General features: G+C 41.0%; 1 protein-coding gene across 1 annotated transcript; it reads left to right on the top strand.

Moving 5' to 3' along the window:
- Positions 1-1,546: 1,546 nt before the first annotated feature.
- LOC118399186 (uncharacterized) lies at positions 1,547-19,866 on the top strand. Its single transcript, XM_035795054.2, has 4 exons — positions 1,547-1,682; positions 3,370-3,425; positions 7,871-8,020; positions 8,126-19,866. The coding sequence occupies exons 3-4, from the start codon at positions 7,919-7,921 to the stop codon at positions 15,866-15,868; spliced, it is 7,845 nt and encodes a 2,614-aa protein (XP_035650947.1). The 5' UTR covers positions 1,547-1,682; positions 3,370-3,425; positions 7,871-7,918; the 3' UTR covers positions 15,869-19,866.
- Positions 19,867-25,596: the final 5,730 nt, after the last annotated feature.

Below are 25,596 nucleotides of genomic sequence, written 5' to 3'. Positions count from 1 at the left end.
CTACAAAACCAAAGAGGCTTGTGGTTCCTACCACCTTCCATAGACTTACACAGTAATGATGACAACTTCTGGAGGACGTCCTCCAGCCTATCAGAACTCTTGCAGCATAAACTGACATGTTGTCTACCCAATCAAAGGATCAGAGAATGAATCTAGTACTGAAAGCATGAGCTACAGCTAGCTAGCACTGCAGTGTATAAAATGTGGTGAGTAGTTGACTCAAAGAGAGAGAAAGACAATAGTTGAACAGTTTTGAACAAATTCATTTCTTCCAAAATTAAAGATAAGCAAGAGAGAGCTAGCTATATTTGGTTGTATTTAAATAAAAACGTTCCCTTTCACCCAGCTAGCATATGCATCTAGCTAGTTTAGCATACTCAAACACCCGGCTAAAACAGAGAGGTTAGTTTACAAGTCAAGGTAAGCTTTTGGTTTTATTAATTTATTGCCACTGGGGCCTGCCGGTGTAACTGCTAAACTGCGTGCTGCCGACTGTACACTGTACTGTTGCCATTGGCCTGGCTGGACGAAGGTTCTGTGAATCTGGAGGTGCAGCGTGAGGTAATACAGTAGGGGGAGTGTGAGTGCTTCTCAAATGTAATGTTTTGTGCACTCTCCACACTCTCGTCTTCACAAGAACGTACTCAAGAGAACGTCCTTGGAGATGCATATGCATACTGGGAAAACACCCATTGACCCGTGACAAATGGGAGAGGGTCCATTCAGAGAGAAGTAGTAGGTATTTTTAAAAGTTCTCATTTCCCCCGCAGAGAAGCGGGGTCCAGAAAACTCGGATCTGTAGCCTCTGCTTAAAAAAAAAACAGTAGCAGTTGTGGTGTTTATGTGTGCTTGTTCTTTAAGAGGGCAATGTGAATACACTTTTTCACAATGGCATGCAAGACTATGTTTTCCACGAGTTAACAGAGGAAATTACTTAGTTGAAACAAGTTAAGATTTTGAACTTAAATGATAGAGCAGACTGATAAAATTAAGCTTTACGCTTAATAATTAAAATATAAATATGTTATTTATTTCATATAGTGGTGGACACCAAATTGTATAATTTGATATGATATCGATAAGTGTTGTTTGCTCAGACAGTGAAGAGAGTAGTAGAGAAAGATGGGGGATACTAAGAAGATCCCTGCTGTGAGTAGGCTGAGGCCAATAGATAGTGACAGAAATAACAAGTGCTTCAGTAAAGTTTTTTTGTTGTTGTTGGCATTCATGGCCATGGTTGTCATCTGTACTGCAGGAATGGGTGCAGGAATTACTGAGGATTCACTTAGGATACATGTTGTGGTGGCAGTTGCAGAGAAGTACTTGAGTATATGAGATTTTACTCCATAAGATTTAAGGTGTTTTGAACGATACGTGTCCCGTAGGATCAGATAGGGCCAAAGTAGTGGAATAGTGGTGAGTTTAAAAAAAATCGGTGCAGGGTAAGTTGGTAGGGCAAAGTGTAATGAATGCATTATACAGAATAGTAGGCTGATACACAGCCAATACAGTAGGTGGCGGCATGCACCTAACATTTGTTTGCGGACCGCCATAATACCAAAGAAGAAGAAGCCCGTCGAAATGGACGTCTTTGACAGTGTTGCCACAATTTATCTCGACTTCGTGATTTTGCTGTAATTTTGCAAATCAGAGACGTCAGGAGTTCACTGGTCTATCTAATGGTACGTGCATCCATGCATACGAAACGGGGGGAGGGCTGTAATGGTAACGGTATCCCTGCGTTAGCGCGTTGACGGGAAGTCTAGATTCCGGTAGACTTTCAGTCATCGCTAGTTAGCATTAGCACGTTAAACTACTGCTAACTTCCTTCATACTGGACACAGATACATGACAATGGTATCCACGAGTTCATCTGACTCGGGGGAACTATATAAAGGGAATCATTGCCAATATCCCGAAGTGTTAATGATGAGATAAAAGACGAGTTCAGGTAGCCAGGCTGGAGCTCTGCGAGACATTAACAGCGATGGGGGCAGACGTTTTGATCAAGAGACCTTCAGAAAATATGCTAATTCTCAGATACTAAATATGCAACTATGTATTTTACAGTTATAAGCAAGGTGGATTCTTAAAGTTAGTGGTTTTATAAATTGATTATACTGTATTTAGAAAAAAATACGTAATTTCAAGCCTTACTATTTAATATTTGTACTGTGTACTTGAGCTGTGTCCTCAAGTGACTACACCTCAGCAACGTATAACTATTATTTTTTACCAGAAATGTGAGATTTTAACCTTTCTTGGAGTATGCAGCATTAATAGTTATTGTTTAGCCCTCTGATGATAAATAATTCAGGGGGGCAGCGTAGCCTAGTGGTTAGAGCGTTGGACTATTAACCGGAAGGTTGCGAGTTCAAACCCCCGAGCTGACAAGGTCGTTCTGCCCCTGAACAGGCAGTTAACCCACTGTTCCCAGGCCGTCATTGAAAATAATTAACTGACTTGCCTGGTTAAATAAAGGTAAAATTAAAATTACTTTTGGGGATTACATAAATTACATTTAGTTACTTTTAATTAAGAGGTTTTTAATCAGAGAAGTGTGCACTCACAAAATCAATATGTACAATAATATGGACTGTTTGTTGTTGTCAGGAGCATGCATGTGTTTCATGGACTTTACCATTTAGGAATGTGCAAGGGTAAATTTGGTTCATAGTAAATCCCACTTTTTTTTGCTGCATTATATTTAGCCTAGCCCAAAGGCCAGCAGATGGGGCTATTTAGTTGTTTCATCTTACTGTCCGAAGGGAATCTATGAAACGGGTTATACACACGTGGCCCTGTGGACTGGTTCGTACATGAAACATTCTCCATTCCGGCTGCAAAGGTGTAAATTTCCTACTTTTATTGCGAGGTGTAAAATAATGGGGAAAATATGCATACTTTCTTTTTGAAACACCATTTTCCACCACCATACTACAATGGTGTGGCTATTGCTAGTCCCTGTCCACAGTAGTGTTTGGAAACTATCACTGCCAGTAGTGAAAATACAGACTATGGCAACCTGATTGGCTGAACGCGATACGCAACATCTGGGACTAGCATTAGCCACTGTAGCATGGTGGGTAAAAACGGTGTTTCATACATTTTTCTGCCTTCTCCGCCATTCATTTGAGTTAAGGAGGAAATTGACGCCTTTGCAGCCGGAATGGAGAATGTTTTATGTACGAACCAGTTCATGGAGATACGGGTGTATAGCCAGTTGCATAAATTCCCTTTGCACGGTAAAATGAAACTACTCAATAACGCCATCTGCCGGCACATCATTTGATATATTATACCAGACATTCTACAACAAGTTAAAGCATTTACAAATGTTATATAATAGTATTTATTCTTATATTTAAGCAATAGCCAACCAAGGAGCAACCAGGATAACTGAAGGAGTCTGGATATGATCTGCAGTGAGTACATTTAATATTTTTATAAATGATGTAGCCTAGAAGGCTATTTTAATCATGATGATGCCATTGCCAATGTTCCATTTTCCCCCCATACAATAGCACTGATATAAGTGCTACTCCTATACAATGCATTTGGAAAGTATTCAGACCCCTAGACCTTTGATTAAATATTTTTTTTCCCTCATCAATCTACACACAATACCCCATTATGACAAAGCAAAAACAGGTTTTTCAAAATGATTGTACATTTACTCCGTACTTTGTTGAAGCACCTTTGGCAGCGATTACAGTCTCAAGTCTTCTTGGGTATGACGCTACAAGCTGGACACACCTGTATTTGGGGACTTTCTCCCATTATTTTCTGCAGATCCTCTCATGCTCTGTCAGGTTGGATGGGGAATGTCGCTGCACAGCTATTTTCAGGTCTCTCCAGAGATGTTCGATCAGGTTCAAGTCCGGGCTCTGGCTGGGTAGGGTTGCAAAGGGTGGGAAACTTTCAGGGAAATTTTCCATGGAAAGTTTAGCCCAGGAATTTAGGGAATTTTGCTTAAATTCCTCAAACAATTTAGCTCATAACAGTGAACCTTTTTAGTGGGATACACATAAGGCAATTCTAGGTCCTGTGGCATATTTTGGTTTAACTATCCCCAATTCTATGGAATTGCAACCCTCTGCATGCACAGTGCATTCTTCCATCACATGTAAAGCTGATTCTCAAGATCTTGCTCACTAAGGAATGTTATTGAGCCCACACTACTACACTGTCTGAGCCAAGGACTACATGCTTTCTGGTAAGTTCTGATTACAATACTGGGTGGGGTGAATATATTTTATAAGACATGCATGCTTTTTTGTTAACTGGTAAATAGTAGCCTACAGCAACATGTGTTTAAATAATTTCTAACTTGTTAACAATTTCTGCTAGCTAGTTTTTGCTACCATGTGGTTTTTTAGCTTGCTTGAGCCTGCTAACTGAGTGTTAATTCACCTGTTTCTATACATGTCTCATTTTAAAACATTTATCTTAAAAAGGAATTGTTTAATCTAACTTCTTAACCATTTATCTGTACATGGAATTGTATTTGTTAGTTTTTTACTCATTTCTTTCTAATCTTTACAGGAAAATGCTACGGGCACAATCTGATGTGTGGAGGCATTTCACTGCAGCTAATGTAGAAGGAAAATCTGTGTACATTTGCAAATACTGTGCCAAAATCATATGTGAAGAATGCAATAAAGATGCAGAATCATCTGGCCAAGTGCATAAAGTTCCCTCAGCGCTCACAACAAGCAACCTCTCACAAAAGTCCCTCTACTTCTATTTGAGGTGAAAATTATGAATCGGGCACCTTATCGATGGCAACAGCTCATGGTCCTCCTGGAATCAGAAGTTTTTTTGACTCAATGGAGGAACGTAGTCAGCGATGCTGATGAATGTCTTGCTCGAGCTGTGTATGCAACTGGTTCACCTCAGATGCTCATAGGCAATGTGTATTGGAAGAGATTTCTGAATGTTCTTCTCCCAGCATACATCCCTCCAATCAGACATGCCTTTTCTACTAATTTGCTGGATGCAGAGTTCATCAGAGTTCAAGTGAAGGTCAAGCAAATCATAGAGAATGCAGACTGTATTGCAATCATCTCTGATGGGTGGTTGAATGTTCGAGGGCAAGGAATAATTAACTACATCTCCACCCCTCAACCAGTATTCTACAAGAGTACAGACACAAGGGACAACAGACACCGGTCTCTACATTGCAGATGAGCTGAAGGCAGTCATCAATGACCTTGGACCACAGAAGGTATTTGCACTGGTGGTAGACAGTGCTGCGAACATGAAGCCTGCTTGGTCTAAAGTGGAGGAGTCCTACCCTCACAACACCAATTGGCTGTGCTGCTCATGCAATGAATCTGCTCCTCAGGGACATCATGGCACTGAAAAAAATGTATACACTCTACAAGTGAGCCAATGAAATGGCTAGGTATGTTAAGGGTAATCAAGTTATAGCAGCAGTCTACCTCACCAAGCAAAGTGAGAAGAATGAGAGCACCACATTGAAGCTGCCCAGCAACACCCGTTGGGGTGGTGTTATCACGTTTGACAGTCTCCTGGAGGAGAAAGAGTCTCTCCAAGAAATGGCCATATCCCAGTCTGCCGATATGGACAGCCCCATCAAGAGGATCCTCCTGGATGATGTATTTTGGGAGAGAGTGTTAAGCAGCCTGAAACTCCTGAAACCTATAGCAGTAGCCATTCCATGGATTGAGGGAGACAATGCCATCCTGTCTGATGTTCAGACTCTGCTTGCAGATGTAAGAAGAAATCCAAACTGCCCTGCCTACTTCACTGTTGCTCCAAGCAGAGGAAACTGCAGTTCTGAAATACATCAAAAAGAGTGAAGACTTGAGGCCAATACACGCAGCAAGAGTACATGTTTGACCCCAAGTAAGTTGGCAAGAGCATCCTGTCTGGTGCAGAGATCAACAAGGCCTATGGTGTCATCACTACCGTGTCTCACCATCTTGTTCTGGATGAGAGCAAGGTTGGCGAAGTTCACTTCCAAGCAAGGGCTTTGGGGTGGAGAAGCAATATGGCAGTTGTGCCAACATATCTCATCAGCCACCTGGTGGAAGGGACTTTGGCAATCTGAGGCTCTTTCTGCTGTTGCCTCCATCATCCTCCAAATCCTACCAACATCAGCTGCCTCAGAGCGCAACTGGTCCTTGTTTGGGAACACACACACCAAAGCACACAACAGGCTGACCAATACAAGGGGTGAAAAATTGGTGGCTATCTGGGAAACTTTGAGGCTGTTTGAGCCTGACAATGAGCCATCCTCAGCAAGGTTGGAAAGTGACAGTGAAGATGAGGCCTCAGACTCTGATGTTTAAGAGGTGGACATTGAGGATGTCCAGGGAGAAGACATGGAAGCCTGAGAGGATGACAACCAAAGCTTTAGTTTCGAGACTATAATTTTACAGAGATGCATGTTGAAAACATTTTTGGGAGATGCGATGGATCTTTGGAGATCATTCAATATTCCCTTTCTTTTGTTGTTCAGTGAAATCATCCCATGTGAAGAGTTAACTCATTTAATTAAAGTTCAATTTTAAAACTTTTTTAAAAAATATATTGGAAGAATTTAATAATTTGCAATTATGTCTTATGATAAGGTAAACAGTTTCTGTTTCTGTTTCCATATGATATGGTAAATATATCCAATATATAAAAAAAAACATCTACATTGAATTAATATTATTTAGCATATATTTCCGTTAATTCCCATGTATTCCTGTTAATTCCCACGGAAAGTTTCCACCTCTGAATGTTGGAAGTTGAACTTTCGCCCCAGTCTGAGGTCCTGAGCGCTCTGGAGCAGGCTTTCATCAAGGATCTCTCTGTACTTTGCTCCCTTCATCTTCCCTCGATGCTGACTAGTCTCCCAGTCCCTGCCACTGAAAAACATCCCCACATCATGACGCTGCCACCACCATGCTTCACCATAGGGATGGTGCCAGGTTTCCTCCAGATGTGACGCTTGGCATTCAGGCCAGAGAGTTCAATCATGGTTTCATCAGACCAGAGAATCTTGTTTCTCATGGTCTGAGTCCTTTAGGTGCCTTTTGGTAAACTCTAAGCGGGCTGTCATGTGCCTTTTACTGAGGAGTGGCTTCCTTCTGGCCACTCTACCATAAAGGCCTGATTGGTGGAGTGCTGCAGAGATGTTTGTTCTTCTGGAAGGTTCTCCCATCTCCACAGAGGAACTCTAGAGCTATATCAGAGTGACCATCGGGTTCTTGGTCACCTCCCTGACCAAGGCCCTTCTCCCCCGATTGCTCAGTTTGGACGGGCGGCCAGCTCTAGGAAGAGTCTTGGTGGTTCCAAACTTCTTCCATTTAAGAAAGATGGAGGCCACTGTGTTCTTCGGGATCTTCAATGCTGCAGACATTATTTGGTACCCTTCCCCAGATCCGTGCCTCGGCACAATCCTGTGTCGGAGCTCTACGGACAATTTCATTGACCCCATGGCATGGTTTTTGTTCGGACACGCACTGTCAACTGTGGGACCTTATATAGACAGGTGTTTGCCCTTCCAAATCATGTCCAATCAATTGAATTTAACACCGGTGGACTCCAATCAAGTTGTAGAAAGATCTCAAGGATGATCAATTGAAACAGGATGCACCTGAGCTCAATTTTGAGTTTCATAGCAAAGGGCCTGAATACTTATGTACATAAGTTTCCACTTTGTCATTATGGGGTATTTGTGTAGATTGATTTGGACTTATTTATATTATATTAAAATATTTGAAATCAATTTTAGATTAAGTCTGTAATGTAACAATGTGGAAAAAGTCTGAATACTTTGCCCTGTAAGTGGTTATGTGTTTCTCTGTTTGGAAAATAGTGGGCAATGTATTTTATATTTGTTTGTCATATGAAGGTTGCAGATGAACTTATTGACCAAGTTCTCCTGGAAGCCTTTGACAACATGGAGGAAAGTTGGGACAGCATAGAGGAAGCAGGAGACTACAAAACAGATGCAGCTAGACATTTACCAAGCTGTTCATGTCAGCAAATCACTGAACACAAGGTGGGCCATACAAACAGAAATGTATTCCAATTGATGTTTTCGAGACCTTATTCCAACCTCCATAACAATCACTTATTTGTATTCATTCAAATGTTTTGTCAAAAGGGAACAGAAGTGGGAGAAGAGATCCTGACTGACGAGACATATAAGAGCATGGCAGCATTTAAGGTGAAGAATGATGAAGGCTCTGCTCCTTTTTCGGACATCCACAGTCATTCAAAGATCATGGCTCAAGATCTTCAACGAAAGGCGGCAGAGAGGAGGGCAACAGAGGTCACCCACGATAAGTGTCCTTCTTTCTCAGAAAGATCATGCCCTGTGGGCCTAACAAATGTTCAGGAAATATGTATTTTGTCTTCTGGATTTGATGTAAAAAAGATCAGAGGGAGAGATTCTGCTGCAGTGGAGGTTGGCACTATAGTTTCTCCCCCCCCCTTTTCAAGCAGTCTGTCAAAAAACATGAAGGGAAATGTCACACTTTCACCCACAGAGAAGATTGCTGTGACTCAAGGGCTATCAGCCTCTTCTCTAAGTGACCACGCACGATATTCAAGAGAGGTAGTGAATGAGAAGACCTATGCTGATGTTTCCCATCAAACGTTACCACTTGCAGATATCAAGAAAGGAAAAGAGAAAATGTCCTTTACCCTTTTGCCTGTGATGGAAAAGCAACAAAAGCGAAAAGCTGGTCGGCCATATAAGAAGAAAACTCTAGTGAAAATGGCTAAACTTTTAGCAATTGGCCAAGAACGGTATTCCGATGCCACAGAAATACACGGGGATACTCTAACACCCTCACGCAAACAAACACAAGAGAAGAAAAAGGATGAAATGTTTCCCCCAACTACCTCAAGTGACACATGGTTTGGATGCAATTCAACATCTGATTCTTCAAACCACCTTACTATTGCACATTCAGATGACATCATTTCTGCATCTCAAATAGCTGGGCCAAGTATTTCTGTGGAATTGAACCAACCCTCCAGGATACAGAAAACTTCAAAGACCACACAAAAAGAAGAATTCAAAATAACCGAAGTGTCGGCGCTGAAATTGACCACTGTCACAAAGGGTCAATATTCTCCTATAGAACAAGCTCTGACACACAACACCTTGGTGCCATCTGAGAATGCATTGAAAGTACAAAAGAGAACTGGAAGAAATAAAACGATGATATCCAAAGGAGGAAATAGAAGAACTCAGGCATTCAAAAGAAACCGAATGAATCCGAGCAGCCTCTTCACCCCCCAGTCACAGAGTAGCAATGCTACATCCCAAGAAAAAAATGATTTGGGACTCTCTCAAGATGAGACTCCACTGCAGTCATCAGATATAAAAATGGAGCCCAAATACTTGTCAGACACTTCTGTCTTGGATGTAACGAACAATGTGAAGGAACACCAAAAAAGAGAACCTCCCTCCAAAAACTTTACAGAAGCGAGTATTAAAAGTCCTGGTATAATGTCAAAATGCTTTGACTTGTCTATCACTCAAAAAAATCAGGGGGCACGAAGTGACATGAAGAGGGAAATCAAAGATAATGTAACTGCTAACATATCAGCTGTAGGAAACCAGGGTGAAATGACTCCAAGAACTCAAGAGCTCTCAAGACTAAAGAGTATTGAGGATGTGCTCAAATTGAAGCGGAAAGCTGGTCGACCATTCAAGAAAAATAGGTTGTTTAAAATGGATAAGCTGGTAGCGATAGCACAGGAAGGCAGAACTAATGATCCAGAGAATAGTGGCATGACTAAAGAGTGTGTTCCAAAATTCCCTGCATATAACCCCCTAAAGTCAAAAGTGAAGAAGGAAAAGACTGACACAAAAACCTTGGCATCAAATTCACCTACAAGCCCCTCAAGAAGATCCAACAGAACATGTAAAACTACCCCAAAAACTGTTCAAAAGATGCAAGTCCTCACACACACGCTCGCCCAATCAGTTTTATCAGTTCCATCCAATCTCATTGAACTCAAATCAGAGGACACAACTCTTATCTCCGCAACGGTCTCTCCAATTATTTTATGTAGTGCAGAGATTTTCCCTCAACAGGAAAGCCACAGATGTGGAAAACCCCCGAAGAAAAACACAAAAGTTAACAAACACATGACCACTGCAGTCCCACATCCTCCAATATTTGCAGTAGTTTCCAAGGCCCTTGCTGAGATTGTCTCTACAGGGAATGGTAAAGAAGCAAATAAAGACATTGGATCCAAAAGAAAATACAAACGGGTGCCTGGAACTCGTGGTGTATCAGAATTGCTGTGTACAAATGGAATTCCTCAGGGAGATATACATACCCAAACTAATAGGGACGAGGTGTATTCCAAGACTTCAGCCCCAACTGTGCCACATTCCCAGAACACACGGAAGCGTGAGGTTAAAAATAAAAAAGGTACAGAAAAGGCAGCTGTCCCATTATCTGATGAAACTGTCCTTCCTGTTTCAGATTGCCAGGTGCAAAGTCACAGTGCATCTCAGGAAACGCCTTTACCGCCATCAAAGATTAAGACACAATCTGACACATTATACCTGACACCTAGAACGGTTAGGAAGAAAAAAAATCCAAAGACGTGTAAGGAAATAAAAAAAACTTCACCGAAAGTTGAGAAAGCACAGGTGCCATCTCTGGATCCTTCCCTTGGAGTGGAACATAGATGTCATGATGTGCCACAAGTGGATCATATAAGACAAATGGAAGCAGTGATAGAGTCCGTGATGGAGGATCTCCACAAACCACTCAAACCTAGTGGACAACAAAAAAAGTTTAAAGAAGAGACCAGTAATATTTGTGCATTGGAACAAACAGCATTTCTCGCCTCGGATAACCTGTTGGAACAGCGTAACCATTGTACGTTACCTCAATATTATTTTCTGACAAAATCAGGCTTGAAACATGCCAAACCCAAAATGTCAACAAAAATGAAGTCAAAAGCATGCAGTAAAGGGAAACTATTTAAAAATGCTAAGAAGGCTGCTGTAATAACTTCAGATCCTTCTATTGGAGCAGAAAATGGATGTCTTGAAATGCCTTCCCACTTTACCCAAGCAGAGAAAGGAGAAAAGGGAGATGTAAAAACCAATAAATGTGTAGGAAAGCATGAAAAGGAAGCAGTGATATCAGTGACCGGTGATCATTTGGAAACAGCGGCCCACAAACCACATCAACGTAAGGGGCCAAGAAAGAAGCTGAAAGATGAGGACAGCAGTGTTTCCAAAGCAGAACAAGTAGAATCTACTACTTCAGATAGCCAGCTAAGACTGCATGACCACAATGATTCACAACAAGTTTCTTTGCTAGTGTCGGCGGGAAAGACAGAATCAGGAATAAAGCATATCATGCCAGAAATGGAAATGACAAATAAGCCAAAAACATGCAGGAAAAGGAAAATACTGTCCAAACAAAGCTCAAAGATCACTGAAACTCCAACCCCACCAAGTTCAAAACCATCTCTTGGAGTGGAATATAGATATTCTGAAATGGCTACCCCTTTCACACATGTGGACCAGGGTCAGAATATTCTTGATACTCCTAAAGGCTCCAAAGCGAGTAATGGAAATACTGGATCAAACCATCCAATATCCAATGTCAGACATTCCAGACGGCCCTCCAAATCGAATTCACATATCACAACTGACTTGATGCAAGATCAAGCAATCTTATCAGTTGCATCACATCCCACTAATCAACCTACCAGTCCTGTATCAACAACCGTGTCCTCAACTGCAGCACAAGGACAGGTTACTGAATTAGTGAGTTCTCTTTGTACAGATAAAAGGCCGCATAAAATAGGGAGGCCTCCGAAGAATAAGAAGAAAAAGTCTCAGAGACCAAAAAGAACAGGTATTGATAAGAATATCACAGATGACGACAAAGTGTGTGTTAAATTCTTATCAGCATTTGTAAAAGAGGAACTAATTGAGGAAGAGAAAAGTCTAGAAAATAGGGGAAAAGAAAAGAACGGCAAAGGGAAGAAAGGCAAAATTCTCCAAACAGACAATGTGAAGGTGAAAGATGGCAACGCATTAGCAGATGACAAATTAGTTTTACAAGTCCCTATAGATGATGCAGGGGACTCTATATCTATTGCAATAGACCCAATCAGTGCCGTAATTCCCAAACATAAAAAAGGTGGCCGTATTGCCACGGGTAAAAGAGTGCAAAAAATTGCATCCACTCCCAACATCCCCGGTGACCAGCAATGCATGAATATGTCCCCAGAAGAAATGTCTCTGTGTCTCAGCAATATATCAGAAAAACACAGAAAACGAAAAGTTGACAGCAGCAGTGCTGATTTTGTTAATGCAGATATAAATGTTCTAAATCTAAAAGATGATCTTAGTGATAGATCTGAAATACCGGACTCGTCCTTACTAGGGACTCAGAGGGTGAAGAACAAGGGTAAGATCAAATCCAAGACAATTACAGAAGAACAGACATTGGCCACATCAGTGGTAAAAGAGATGGTGTGGCTAGATTTACAGACCACCATAGCAGCACTGAAAAAGAAACGAGGTCGGCCATTCAAGAAAAGTACCTTGATGAGAATGGCAAAACAGCAGTCATGTGAACAGCAGAAGTCAAACACTAGCAGACAACTTTCCGTGAACAAGACACAGAGCTGCAAATCAATGGGAACTTCTAAGGGAGGGAAAATGCACAAATTCAACCCAATGTCAACAACTTCAAGAAGGGACACTAGAGCATCCGTGGCAATGGAGAATGAAGACCTTGTTCTTAAACAACAGCAAGACGACATATGGGAGATCACCGATGTGTCCAGCAACATTTTCTTCCCAATTGTGACTAATTCCCGCAGTATTTCAGTGCAAGAAATCGAAACTTCGGAAACTATTTTCTCTGTTGATGCAGGGGCGACACAAGGAATCCAGCAAGTTGAGTCTACCCCATTAACAACCCCTCTCACAAAATTACCTCATAAAGTGACTGGCGTGAAGAAGAGACGCAGGAGAAATAAAACTGGATGGGCTACAAAAGTGAAATCCAAACAACCTCTCTCCAAAGTGAACTGCGGGGGTACGCTTGAGGTGTTTGTTCAGTCTTCCATTGACAACACTGGACTCTCATTCAACTCTAGCCTCTGTAATTCGTTAACAGAAAATGACACATTGGAAAGTGTTGAACAAGAGAAAGAATGTAGAGCACATGTGAAAGCAGTAACAAACTACAATCGAGTTTGTGTGGAGAAGGAGATCAACTGTGGCGATCAGCCCCTAACAGCTCGTGCTAAATTGCAGCATTCAAGTGTACTCCTACACAATTTTAAGACAAGGAAACCTATGTCGTGCCATTTCTGCAGTCGCTCATTCCGTCACATAACCGCATACACAATTCACAAGCGCATTCACACAGGTGAGAAGCCTTACAGTTGCCAGAAGTGCGGCAAGAGCTTTGCTCATCTCTCCAAACTCAAATCACACTCAAACATCCACAAACAACATGGGCCCATTCAATGCCCATGTTGCATCACTCAGTCTCCAAATAAAGATGACTTGATTGATCATTTCAAGATCCACATGAAGGGTACCAAGAGGTTCAGTTTGATTAATAAAACAAGAAGAGACAAAGAAATCCAGATTCACCCTTACACTGATTACATAGAGTCCCCAGTCACTCTTAACGGCAGGAAATTCCTTAGATGCTCCACTTGTTTTAAATATTTTTTCAGTAAGGCCACATTGAAGCTGCACCTACAAACACACAGTGGAGTGAGGCGTTTCACCTGCAAAGTCTGTGGCAAGATGTTTAGCACGTTCTCAAGTTTCAATGCACATGAAAAAACACACTGGCCTGTTAAACCGTATGCCTGCTCTGTGTGTGGAAAAGGCTTTGTTCTGCTTAGGGAGCTCAAAACCCACTCTCATATGCACTCAGGAGAGATGCCTTTCTTCTGTAACCACTGTGGTCAGGCCTTTAGCGACTTCTCATCCTTGCGCACACATCAAGTCTCCAAAGTGTGTTTTGAGGCTACAGACGAAGGGGATGGAAACAAGGTTGACATTGAGGGGTTCCTGGTGGAACAAAGGGCTGATGGGCAGATTAATACCCCGATGTACTTTAAATGTCAGATTTGCAAACAACTTAATCGTCACTGGTGTCAGTACATTCTTCATCTGCAAACGCACACTAATGACAAGCCAAACCTTTGTGAGATCTGTGGACAACGGTATGAGGTTCCTGAATTATGTGTTCATTGTAAAGTGTGCTGCAAATCAAGTGGAGAGGAGAGGGCATGCAATTCGTCCTTGTCAGAGGTCTGGCATGAACCCCAATCTCTGCAAAATCCGATGCATGTGACTGAAATTGATTTTCTGTACAATGATAATCAGGAAATGTTATCTACTGATGACCAACATCCTAAATGCAAGGAGCCTGAGCCCCTGCCACCTCTGGAAACTATGGAGGAGTATTCCTCAGATGTGCTTCTACAAAACCCCAAACCTGCTTACCAGATCCCAGGTAATGGGTTAGAGATAAATCGACCTTCTCCCTCAAACTCCATGTGTGCAAGTTCTGCCATATTGTCCCCCTCTGTAATGAGCTGTAATTCAGTATGTGTGGTTCAACAGCCTTCAGGTTTTCACTCTCGTTTGCAGACCCATGCTCCTTGTGACAGATATCGTCGTGGACAATGTGGAAAATCCTTTAACCGGTGGAATAAGCTCTGGTTGCATCAGGGACGACACAGAGAAAAACGCTGTAGCTTCTCATGCACTCAGTGCAATTTAGAGTTTCGCTTCTTAGGCTCCTATAGGGAGCACATGCAGGAACATGCAGCGCAGAGACCCTATGTTTGTCCGTTATGTCCCAAAACCTATATCACGAAAGAAGACTTAAATACCCATCTGTGTGAAAATCACCAGCCGTGTGAAAGCCTGAAATGTGACACGTGTGAAAAGGGTTTCACCAGTTTCAGAAATTTGGAGAGACATCGTCTGTTACACAGAGCTGCTAGCTCGCACTATTGTCTCCCTTGCAAGCTCCCATTTCCTAGTTACCTAGCCTTAAAGAATCACTTGAAGGCTCACAAAGCCCGCCCTGTTATCCCTCTCCCTGAAGGGCTATTGGAACCACTTCGATTTCCCTATCACTGTAGAAAATGTAATGCCAGATTTACAACCACAGACTTGCTCCAAGCCCATCAGGTTTGCCATCTTATAGGGGGGAAGAAAACATATAGCAGTTCAGCAAATGTAGTTTCTGCTTCCCTGACCTCCAAGCTCTCAAACAAACCAAGAGCGAGAGTCACCCCTCTATCCCCTACGACAGTACCGAGTCTTCTTCTGTCAAAGAAAAGGAACATGTATAGGTATCCTCACCCTGATCGTCTCTATGTCGTCCCTAAAATATCCTCACAGCCACCGGTCATTGTTTCGGACACAGAAGAAGAGCCCCAAGAGATTCTAAACTTTAGCTTATCCTCAGTCCACGACTCGCCCTGTAACACTGTGTCCCTTGAACATGAAGGGCCAACCAGCCCGAGCAATAATTGTTGTGAGGCAAACAACTCGGATCTACCTCAGTGCTCATGCCCCTCATGTGTCCTTATTTATGAACCTACTCAATGTATGCCAAAAATAGACACCCCACACATGCCGACTCATGAACCACCATGTCCCTTGGATAAAGGTCATCAGAATGTACCACCTCAAAGATGGAAAAAGTCTAAGGGTAATGATGATGCTTTCTTTAGAGCCTCAACATTTGTGATATCAAGGGGCAAAAAACAGCGGATTGGCTTTGAGTGTGCTGATTGTTGGGTAAGATTTAGTGACGTCTCAGAGCTACATGAGCATTACTTACATCATGCCAGGGGGGTGAAGTGAAAATCAATATATTTTTTTCCACTAATGGACATTTGCATCGGAAAGTATTCAGAACGATTTACTTTTTCCAAATTTTGTTACGTTACAGCCTTATTCTAAAATGTATTTTTGCAAATGTATAAAAAAAATATATGAAATATCACATTTACAAGTATTCAGACCTTTTACTCAGTACTTTGTTGAAGCACCTTTGGCAGTGGTTACAGCCTTGAGTCTTCTTGGGTATGACACTACAAGCTTGGCACACCTGTATTTGGGCAGTTTCTCCCATTTTTCTTTGCAGATCCTCTCATACTCTGTCAGGTTGGATGGGGAGCGTCGCTGCACAGCTATTTTCAGGTCTCTCCAGAGATGTTCTATCGGGTTCAAGTCTTGGCTCTGGCTGGGTCACTCAAGTATATTCAGAGACTTGTCCCAAAGCCACTCCTGTGTTGTCTTGGCTGTGTGCTTAGCGCTGTCCTGTTGGGGTGAAGGTTCTTCCAATATAAGGTCCTGAGCGTTCTGGATCAGGTTTTCATCAAGGATCTCTCTGTACTTTGCTCCAATCATCTTTCCCTTGATCCTGACTAGTCCCTTCCACTGAAAAACATCCCCACAGCATGACGCTGCCACCGCCATGCTTCACCATATGGATGGTGCAAGATTTCCTCCAGATGTGTTTCTTGTCATTCAGGCCAAAGAGTTCAATCATGGTTTCATCAGACAAGAGAAGCTTGATTCTCATGGTCTGAGTCCTTTAGGTGCCTTTTGGCAAACTCCAAATGGTCTGTCATGTGCCTTTTACTGAGGAGTGGCTTCCGTCTGGCCACTCTAACATAAAGGCCTGATTGGTGGAGTGCTGCAGAAATGTTTGTTCTTCTGGAAGGTTCTCCCATCTCCACAGAGGAACTCTTGAGCTCTGTCAGAGTGACCATCGGGTTCTTGGTCACCTCCCTAACCAAGGCCCTTCTCCCCTGATTGCTCAGCTCTAGGAAGAGTCTTGGTGGTTCCAAACTTCTTCCATTTAAGATTGATGGAGGCCACTGTGTTCTTCGGGAACTTCAATGCTGCAGACATTTTTTGGTGTCCTTTCATAGATCTGTGCCTTGACACAATCCTGTCTCGGAGCTCTACGAACAATTTCTTTGACCTCGTGGCTTGGTTTTCCCGCGGACAAGCATTGTCAACTGTGGGACCTAATATAGACAGGTGTGTGCCTTTCCAAATCATGTCCAATCAATTGAATTTACTACAGGTGGACTCCAAGTTGTAGAAAGATCTCAAAGATGAGCAATTGAAACAGAATGCACCTGAGCTCAATTTTGAGTCTCATAGCAAAGGGTCTGAATACTTATGAAAATATTGCTGTTTTTTTATTACATTTGCAAACATTTCTAAAAACCTGTTTCGCTTTGTCATTATGGGGTATTGTGTGTACATTGATGAGGAAAATGTTTTGTTTAATCCATTTTAAAATAAATGTGGAAAAAGTCAAGGACTGAATACTTTCCGAATGGACTGTATATCATTGTTTTTGATGAGTACTAAATAAGTTTCCGAGTTCACCATGGTTGTCTTCATAGCTATAGCAATGGTTAAATTAATAATTCACTCCAAACCACTATTTCCTATGATTTTCATTATTAAATAACGCCAATATGTATTTTCGTCGTTATGTTAAGGTAGGAAGCAACTTGAAAATTGTTGCGGAAATACTTTGGAGCTTAAGTCAACTACACTTCTCTCCAGACAGGAGGGCTGGCTAGCTTGCTAGAAAATATAGCTATACACAATATTACTAAAGTCAATATCAGCATGTGAAGTAGCTAGTTAGCTGTAAAATCTCAAACACTGCACTATCAATTTTAGAATTACAATCTCACCATGTTCAACCTGGTAGAGATTTTGTCTTGCTCAAAACAGTGAGTGAGGTTGTGAATGCTACACAATGGACCTGTGCTGCTGAGATCCAGTGGTACGTAGTTGGAGGAAAGGATATTGATCTGAAGGTGCACTGTGTACTTGAGCGCAAGTCTAAGAAGTGGTAGATATCCTAGTGTTTACCTGTGGCGGCAGGTAGCCTAATTTGTTAGTGTTGGGCCAGTAACTGAAAGGTTGCTGGATCAAATCCCTGAGCCGACAAGAAAAATATGTGTTGTTCTGCCCCTGAACAAGGCGGTTAACCCACTGTTCCCCGGTAGGCCGTCATTGTAAATAAGAATTTGTTCTTAACTGACTTGACTAGTTAAATAAAGTAAAAAATAAATAAAGGTATGTTCTATGTGTTGAATTTCTACTACTTCACATTCTTAATTTTTGTTTTTGGTCTTTTACTTTACTTTTTTTTTTTACACCAGCTTCAAACAGCTGAAAATACAATACCTTTTTTGTTACTAAAAAGCAGTTTGGATTGTACAATCATTTTCTACACTTTGCTTGTTTTGTCACAAACTTCAATTATGCGAAATCTAAAACAAATTTCAATCAGGAAATAGCAAAGCAATTTCTGCATATTGGATATTTTTTAAAGGCGTTATGAAATATGATAGTCTTTTTGGAAATAGGGATTAACAAACCATCACCAAATTGACAGGAGTTTCACTCCTGGAGTGGATTATCCATTTAACGTTGATATTAACCTTAAGTTTATTTTTATTTATTATCTATTCATATTTACACTGATTGTACAAAACATTAAGAACACCTTCCTAATATTGAATTGCCCCCCCCCACCCCCTCTACCTGTGAAAAACACCCAGCCGCTCCTTGCACCTACTACCATACCCTGTTCAATAACCTGTTCAAAGGCACTTCAATCTTTTGTGTTGCCCATATTCACCGTCTGAACGGCACACGTACACAATCCATGTCTCAATTGTATCGAGGCACTACATTCCTTCTTTAACCTGTCTCTTCCCCTTCATCTACACTGACTGAAATGGTTTTAACAAGTGACATCAATAAGGGATACAACTGGTCAGTCTGTCATGGAAAGAGCAGGTGTTCTTAATGTTTTGTACACTACTGCAAGAATGTGCCTTTTGAATAGATTACAAACTTGTCATACGTTAGTTAAACAGTTATTCATATCCAGTGGTGGAAATAGTACCCAATTGTCATACTTGAGTAAAATGGTAGATACCTTAATAGAAAGTTACTCAAGTGCAAGTCACCTAGGAAAATAATAAGTATTTGGTTTTAAATATACTTAAGTATCAAAAGTAAAAGTGTACATAATTTCAAATTCCTTATATTAAGCAAAGCAGACTGTACCATTTTCTTGTTTTAAAAATGTAGGATAGAGGCAGAGGGATGACCACGTGTTCTCTTGATAAGTGTGTGAATTGGACCATTTTCCTGTCCTGCTAAGCATTCAAAATGTGATTAGTACTTTTGGGTGTCAGGGTAAAAGTAAGTAAAAGTTGTCAAAAATATAAATTGTAAAGTACAGACCACATAAAAATACTTTTAAAGTACTACTTAAGTACTTTACACCGCTGTTCAAATCTGTCCAAACCTGGCAAAGTTTTCTTTGTTCTATTTTTGTAAGAGCTTTATGTACACAGACACCATGAGTGTCTCTCTTTTTATTATGTTTAACATGGGATATATTGCACATTTGATAATGCACACTAATTGTATCCTTTGGGGAAACGGATAGATCTGCTTTCCAAACAGTCAATAGTTTGGTAATGGTGATTACTTAAACATCTTTGATTTCTGGAAGGTGGTTTGGCACGTTATAGAAAGTCGGTCATTTTTAAATGTCAACGATTTCATTGGACATTCAGTAAGCATTACTCATTGAATATTTAGGCACTGTGTGCACGTACAACATGAGTATGAAAATGTTTGAAATGTAATTGTAACAAAGATGTGATGACAAATATTAGTTATTGATTCTGTGCTGGTAAGTTTTCATTCTTTTAGATGTCACTGTCTCATTATCAATGCAAAATGTGTTTTGCTTTTTACTTTTGATTTACAGTAGTCTGACAATAAAAGTTGACATTACATCAGGAGTATCTTGACTGACTTTTGTGCCGGGTTTCTCCACAGTAAGCACGTTTCCTAGCACGTCTCCAAGCACGTTTCCATTTATGCAAGGGAAGTCATGCCATAAAAAATAATCACGACAGGTGTGGTGGACACCAGACGTTTGGTCGTTTGACATGGTGGGATCTTTTTATTTTGTTGCAATGATAAACTATGTTGTATTACTCTTACGATGTGGAAAAGCATTGTTTTTAGGCAGATTAAATAATTGATGAACTTCATGGTGGTTAAGTGATGGACGGTGATGTGCTTGATGCAAAATGTCAAATATATATTACCAGTTTATTTAAATAGTGGTAACCTGACGATCGATGCTTGGCTGCCAATTATCAAAGGAAATGTTGCTGTTATGTATATCTTATCATATTACCTACCAAAGTTATTATAGTCAACTTTTTTGATAGCGGCTCCTCCACTAGCGCCATGTTGCCTCCATACACAACGCTATCCACAGTGGTACAATTATTTTCAGCCATATTCCCTTAATAGGCTATCACAATAATATATATTTTGATATGCAACCATGAATATAAATCGCTCCAATGCGCTGTGCTCCTTCAACAGTGTCACTATATCATTAATCTTCACACTTCAATGAATTAGGCAGCAGAGATTGGAAATCGGATTCTATGGATTCAGTCCTTGTTCGTTGTTATAGGCAAAACTAATGATTCCAATAATCCGACATGCTGCATGCAATGATCCATCAGTCCAATTTCCAACGAGAGTTAAGTTCTTACTGTTGTAGTGGTGATTCCCTATGAACTGCCACTGGCACAGGAGAGAGCTGTCCATAACACATCCACTAAAATCAGCTTTCCAAACATTACTCTTTTGGGGTGAAGTTCCCATTGCGTATATAAATCGCTCCAAAACACACATTCCTATACAAAAGGTGCAGAGAGATGCATTCTATAAGCTATACAAGTGATACGGTAACAACTATGAGCTCTCCTCTCACCTGTGCTAACCCTTCGTGCTTCCTATATGCACATGACCCCAACATATGTCCTCTAGTGTATATAAGTCAAAATAACCCTTGACAGACAACACAACTCATAAACAGGCCAAAATGGCTCTTACAATATATATATATTTTTTTTTGTGACAAAACCATCAGTGCCATAAATATAGTTCTGCTATGAATTGGTAATCAAACAAAGGTTGCATACTGCCACCTATAATATGTTGTTTGAACAGGCATAAAGCCACAAGGTTTGATGATTTACTTGGATGGAATTATGTGATCCTTCCTTACCCTGTAGGAAGTCCCACCCAGTTGTCAACTTCCAAAGGCCTCAATATCACTGCCCATGCTAAAATGGGCTTCGGGGCCCAAGTCCTCTATCTCTGTGATAGAAACGCCTTTGGTGGGAAAATGTGCCATGTTTTTTTTAATGCAGATTTGAGAATATTATCATGGAAATCTGTTGCCAATTGGATGGAATGCTTATGATGACCATCATGCCATATAACCATGATCATGAAATACACTGAACAACAAAATATAAACGCAACATGTAAAGTGTTCCCATGTTTCATGAGCTGACATACGCGCAAAAATCTGGTTTCTCTCAAATTTTGTGCACACATTTTTATTTACATCCCTGTTCGTTAGCATTTCTCCTTTGCCAACATAATCCACCCATCTGGCAGGTGTGGCATATCAAAAAACAGATTAAACACCAATCAATTACACATTGTGTTGTGTGATAAAACTGCATATTTTAGAGTGGCCTTTTATTGGCCTCAGCGCTGACTACAGGAATGTCCACCAGAGCTGTTGCCAGATAATTGAATGGTAATTTCTCTACCATAAACTGGCTCCAATGTAGAAGAGAAATAATAGATCAAATATATCAGTGCTCATCGGCCATTGGAAATAAACAGCCATTGGAAATCGGCCATTGGAAATAGCAAACAGTGAGTGGTTTGGAAGGAGTCAGTGGCTATAACTGCAACCATTGCAAAGCAATCACTAGCCTGTTATTCAGTGGAGTGGCTGTGTGGTCCTAAGTCTAAGATTAAGGGGTCTCTTTTCCTAGTTTAAAATTATAAACTTTCAACATTGGCTATGCTGTCAATGAAGAATGATTTGTGCCGCACTCAAAACAACTGTTAACTTGGAACTGCAAAATTTGACTTTTGTGAGTTCAAGACAACTGGGAACTCAGGAAAAACTGGGAAAATACATTTGAACATTCATCCAACTCTGAATTGTAAATCGGGAACTCGGGCCTCTTTCTAGAGCTACAACCTGAAGATCACTGTCGTCATGAGTCAACCCCCAGCTGTCTTGAAAGCACCATAAATCCAGAGAATGCCAGACTTTGATGTTAAGATTTGTCCACGAAGCACTGCCGTGACACCTTCCTGTTCAATTGAGCACAGCACAACAAGGTGAGTCCAAAAATATATTTGTAGTTGTATTTATTATGGTTCTCCATTAGCTGCTGCCACACCGGCAGCTACTCTTCCTGCGGTCCAGCAAAATTGAGGCAGTTTATACGGTTTTAAAAACATTACCATACATTCACAGATTTAACAACACACTGTGTGCCCTCAGGCCCCTACTCCACCACTACCACATATCTACAGTACTAAATCCATGTGTATGTATAGTGTGCATGTTATCGTGTGTGTGTGTGTGTATGCACGTGTCTGTGCCAATGTTTGTGTTGCTTCACAGTCTTAGCTGTTTTAAGGTGTTTTTTTAATCTGTTTTTTAAAACCAAATTTTACTGCTTTCATCAGTTACTTGATGTGGATTAGAGTTCCATGTAGTACTTTGTGTCTCCCATAGTCTGTTCTGGACTTGGGGACTGTGAAAAGACCTCTTGTGGCATGTCTTGTGGGGTATGCATGGGTGTCCGAGCTGTGTGCCAGTCGTTTAGACAGACAGCTCGGTGCATTCAACATGTCAATACCTCTCATAAATAAAAGTAGTGATGAAGTCAATCTCTCTTCTACTTTCAGCCAGGAGAGATTGACATGCATATTAGCCTATAACCTGTTTTTGAGAAACGTAATCTTTGAATATTGTAAGAGCTTCCATTGTCTGCTTATACGCCCACTTTATTTATCCTACGGTTCTGACTTGGTGTATAGAGAGAACACTGTAAGAACGGCCCATGTTCTGAATTGTCGCTGCACATTTCAAACGTGCTGAACAAATGGTTATATTGACTACGTCCATCCTAGCTCGCTCATTAATGTCTACATCGAAATTACGGATTGTCTCTTATCCGTTCCCTTATGCAATAGTTTGAACATCTCAATTGTCATTAGAAACCATATTTGTTTAAGCAAGTCAGCCATATCAGCTATGTTTTTTTAAAGGCAGTAAATGAGGCTGAATGAACTGTTTCTCTACCAGACAAGGCTCCGCTGATAGGCAGGTGTAGCAGTGGTAAGGTGTTGGGGCTGCTGTTGGGACTCTGCTGTGGGGACAGCTTTATGTAGGCCCTAACAGTTTGTGGGCACCGTTTGTCACCGTTATAGTGCAATTCATGTAATGTTTAGTGTTGTGTAGTGGCTTTTCTGGCATGTATCCCACTTTTTTTTTGCCCCACCAAGATTTACATGCTAAAATCGCCACTGCACGCTATACACACGTACACCTGGATTGTGTTCTCATAGAGTAGTTACCTGAGGGCAAACACTTAAAGTATTGTAAAATGTATTTTAATGTTTACATTTTTATGGACCCCAGGAAGCTGCTACCTTGGCAAGAACTATGTCTTGGAAAAAGCAGGTGTTTATTTGTATACTCAGTTTATATCAATCAAGTATGCAGGACACAGATAGCCTTCATGCCTGAATTCCCCCAGGAGGCAGATCTAAGGGCAGTGTGAGCCATTGTCTCCTCCCCTAGAGGTGGTGAGGACCTGGGCTTTAACCCCCCCCAGTCTTCTTCTTTTTTCCCCAGAAACTAGACTAAGAAGCTGAAACCACAAGTCATTAATAGTCATTATTTCTGTACAATTTCAAAGGAAAGTCTCCTTGCTCATGAATGTAAAACATTTCTACATTCTGCCTCAACAAACAAAATATAAACAGATATGCTTGTGATGAAAATATTTTCACTAACATGGAGGTATGCAATATCCACAGTCGGACGAATTCAGCGTCAGTCCTGGAACCCTTTGTTAGATTTTTTTGCACCTATTTTTCTAAGCCTTCATTATTTTCTTTCTTTGTAGGGCTGTGGGACCCCAAAGAAGTCAAATTTTTTAGACCTCACCTCAAGGATTTGGGTAGCAGCTTGGACATGTTTGTTTTGTTGATCCCAGCATTTCTGAAATGAGGACAATGTACATCTTCATAATCTGTCAATATGAACACAAAAGGCAAATTGTTTAATATCATACACATACCATGTCATATTATGTGAATCATCATTCCAGAATGAGGTTAGGATGCAGAGGGTTATTTTGGATATTAAATTGTCTACCCAAGGAACAAGATCAATCAATTGATTAAGAATGCTGATTCAGTTATTGGAGTTAGTTCTTGGCCTGACTCTGGAGGTCATGACAGAGCAGAGAAACAGACAGAAACTGGAAATCTGTACAGTACATCTAATGACTGTAGAAGTACTTTTAGCAATTGTCTTGGAATGCCAAAGTGCTCAACAGAAAGACTTAGGATGTTCGTTTTACCAAAAATCAAATTTATATAGCCCTTACATCAGCTGATATCTCAGTGCAGTACAGCAACTCAGCCTAAAACCCCAAACAATGCAGGAGTAGAAGCACAGTGGCTAGGAAAAACTCCCTAGAAAGGCCAAAACCTAGGAGGAAACCGAGAGAGGAACCAGGCTATGAGGGGTGGCCGGGTGGAAATTATAACAGAACATGGCCAAGATGTTCAAATGTTCATAAATGACCAGCATGGTCAACTAATAATAATCACAGTGGTTGTCGAGGGTGCAACAACTCAGCACCTCAGGAGTAAATGTCAGTTGGCTTTTCATAGCCGATCATTGAGAGGATCTCTACCGCTCCTGCTGTCTCTAGTTGAGCAGGTCTTAAAACAGCAGGGTAGCCGCAGGCAGAACAGAACTGGAGCAGCAGCACGGCCAGGTGGACTGGAGACAGCAAGGAGTCATCATGCCAGGTAGTCCTGAGGCATGGTCCTCAGAGAGAGAGAGAGAAAGAATGAGAGAGCATACTTAAATTCACACAGGACACAGGATAAGACAGGAAAAATACTCCAGATATAACAGACTAACCCTAGCCCCCCGACACAAACTACTGGAGGCTTCGACAGGAGGGGTCAGGACCTAATGCATTAGTTCCTAAGGAATACCTAATGCATTCGTTTTTTTATGAGCATACTTGAGGGGTTGTAGGCCTATATTTTATTATATAGTTTTGATATATTGATAGTAATATATTATTATTAAGCTCTCACTTCTGCCTTAACAAAGGCAAAACGCAGGAACTACGCAATTATTTTGTGTGTTCAAAATCATCAAACATCAAATAATTTTTTCGGTCTAGCAGAGAGCAATTTCTAATAATCCATTATATATTATAATCAATTGGCTTGTTCTTGTGTCAGGAAACCATTACAGCAGATCAAAGATGTTTTACAAAATTCATAATTACTGCCTTTGTAAGGCACTCTTGCCAAAGTCAGAGTGTTATTGGTTGCGCTATTGCCGAGTCACATCCCTATTGCCCCTGTAG

This window comes from Oncorhynchus keta, chromosome 20, assembly GCF_023373465.1.
Source record: "Oncorhynchus keta strain PuntledgeMale-10-30-2019 chromosome 20, Oket_V2, whole genome shotgun sequence".
Classification (NCBI taxonomy): Eukaryota; Metazoa; Chordata; class Actinopteri; order Salmoniformes; family Salmonidae; genus Oncorhynchus; species Oncorhynchus keta.
Note: the sequence above shows the minus strand (reverse complement) of the source record. Positions and strands in the feature narration are given on the sequence as shown.

Bases quoted from the DNA above. Each gene is read 5' to 3' on its own strand.
- LOC118399186 (XM_035795054.2), top strand. From the start codon at position 7,919: ATGGAGGAAAGTTGGGACAGCATAGAGGAAGCAGGAGACTACAAAACA. The intron at 8,021-8,125 runs GTGGGCCATACA...TTTTGTCAAAAG, and splicing joins AGCAAATCACTGAACACAAG to GGAACAGAAGTGGGAGAAGA.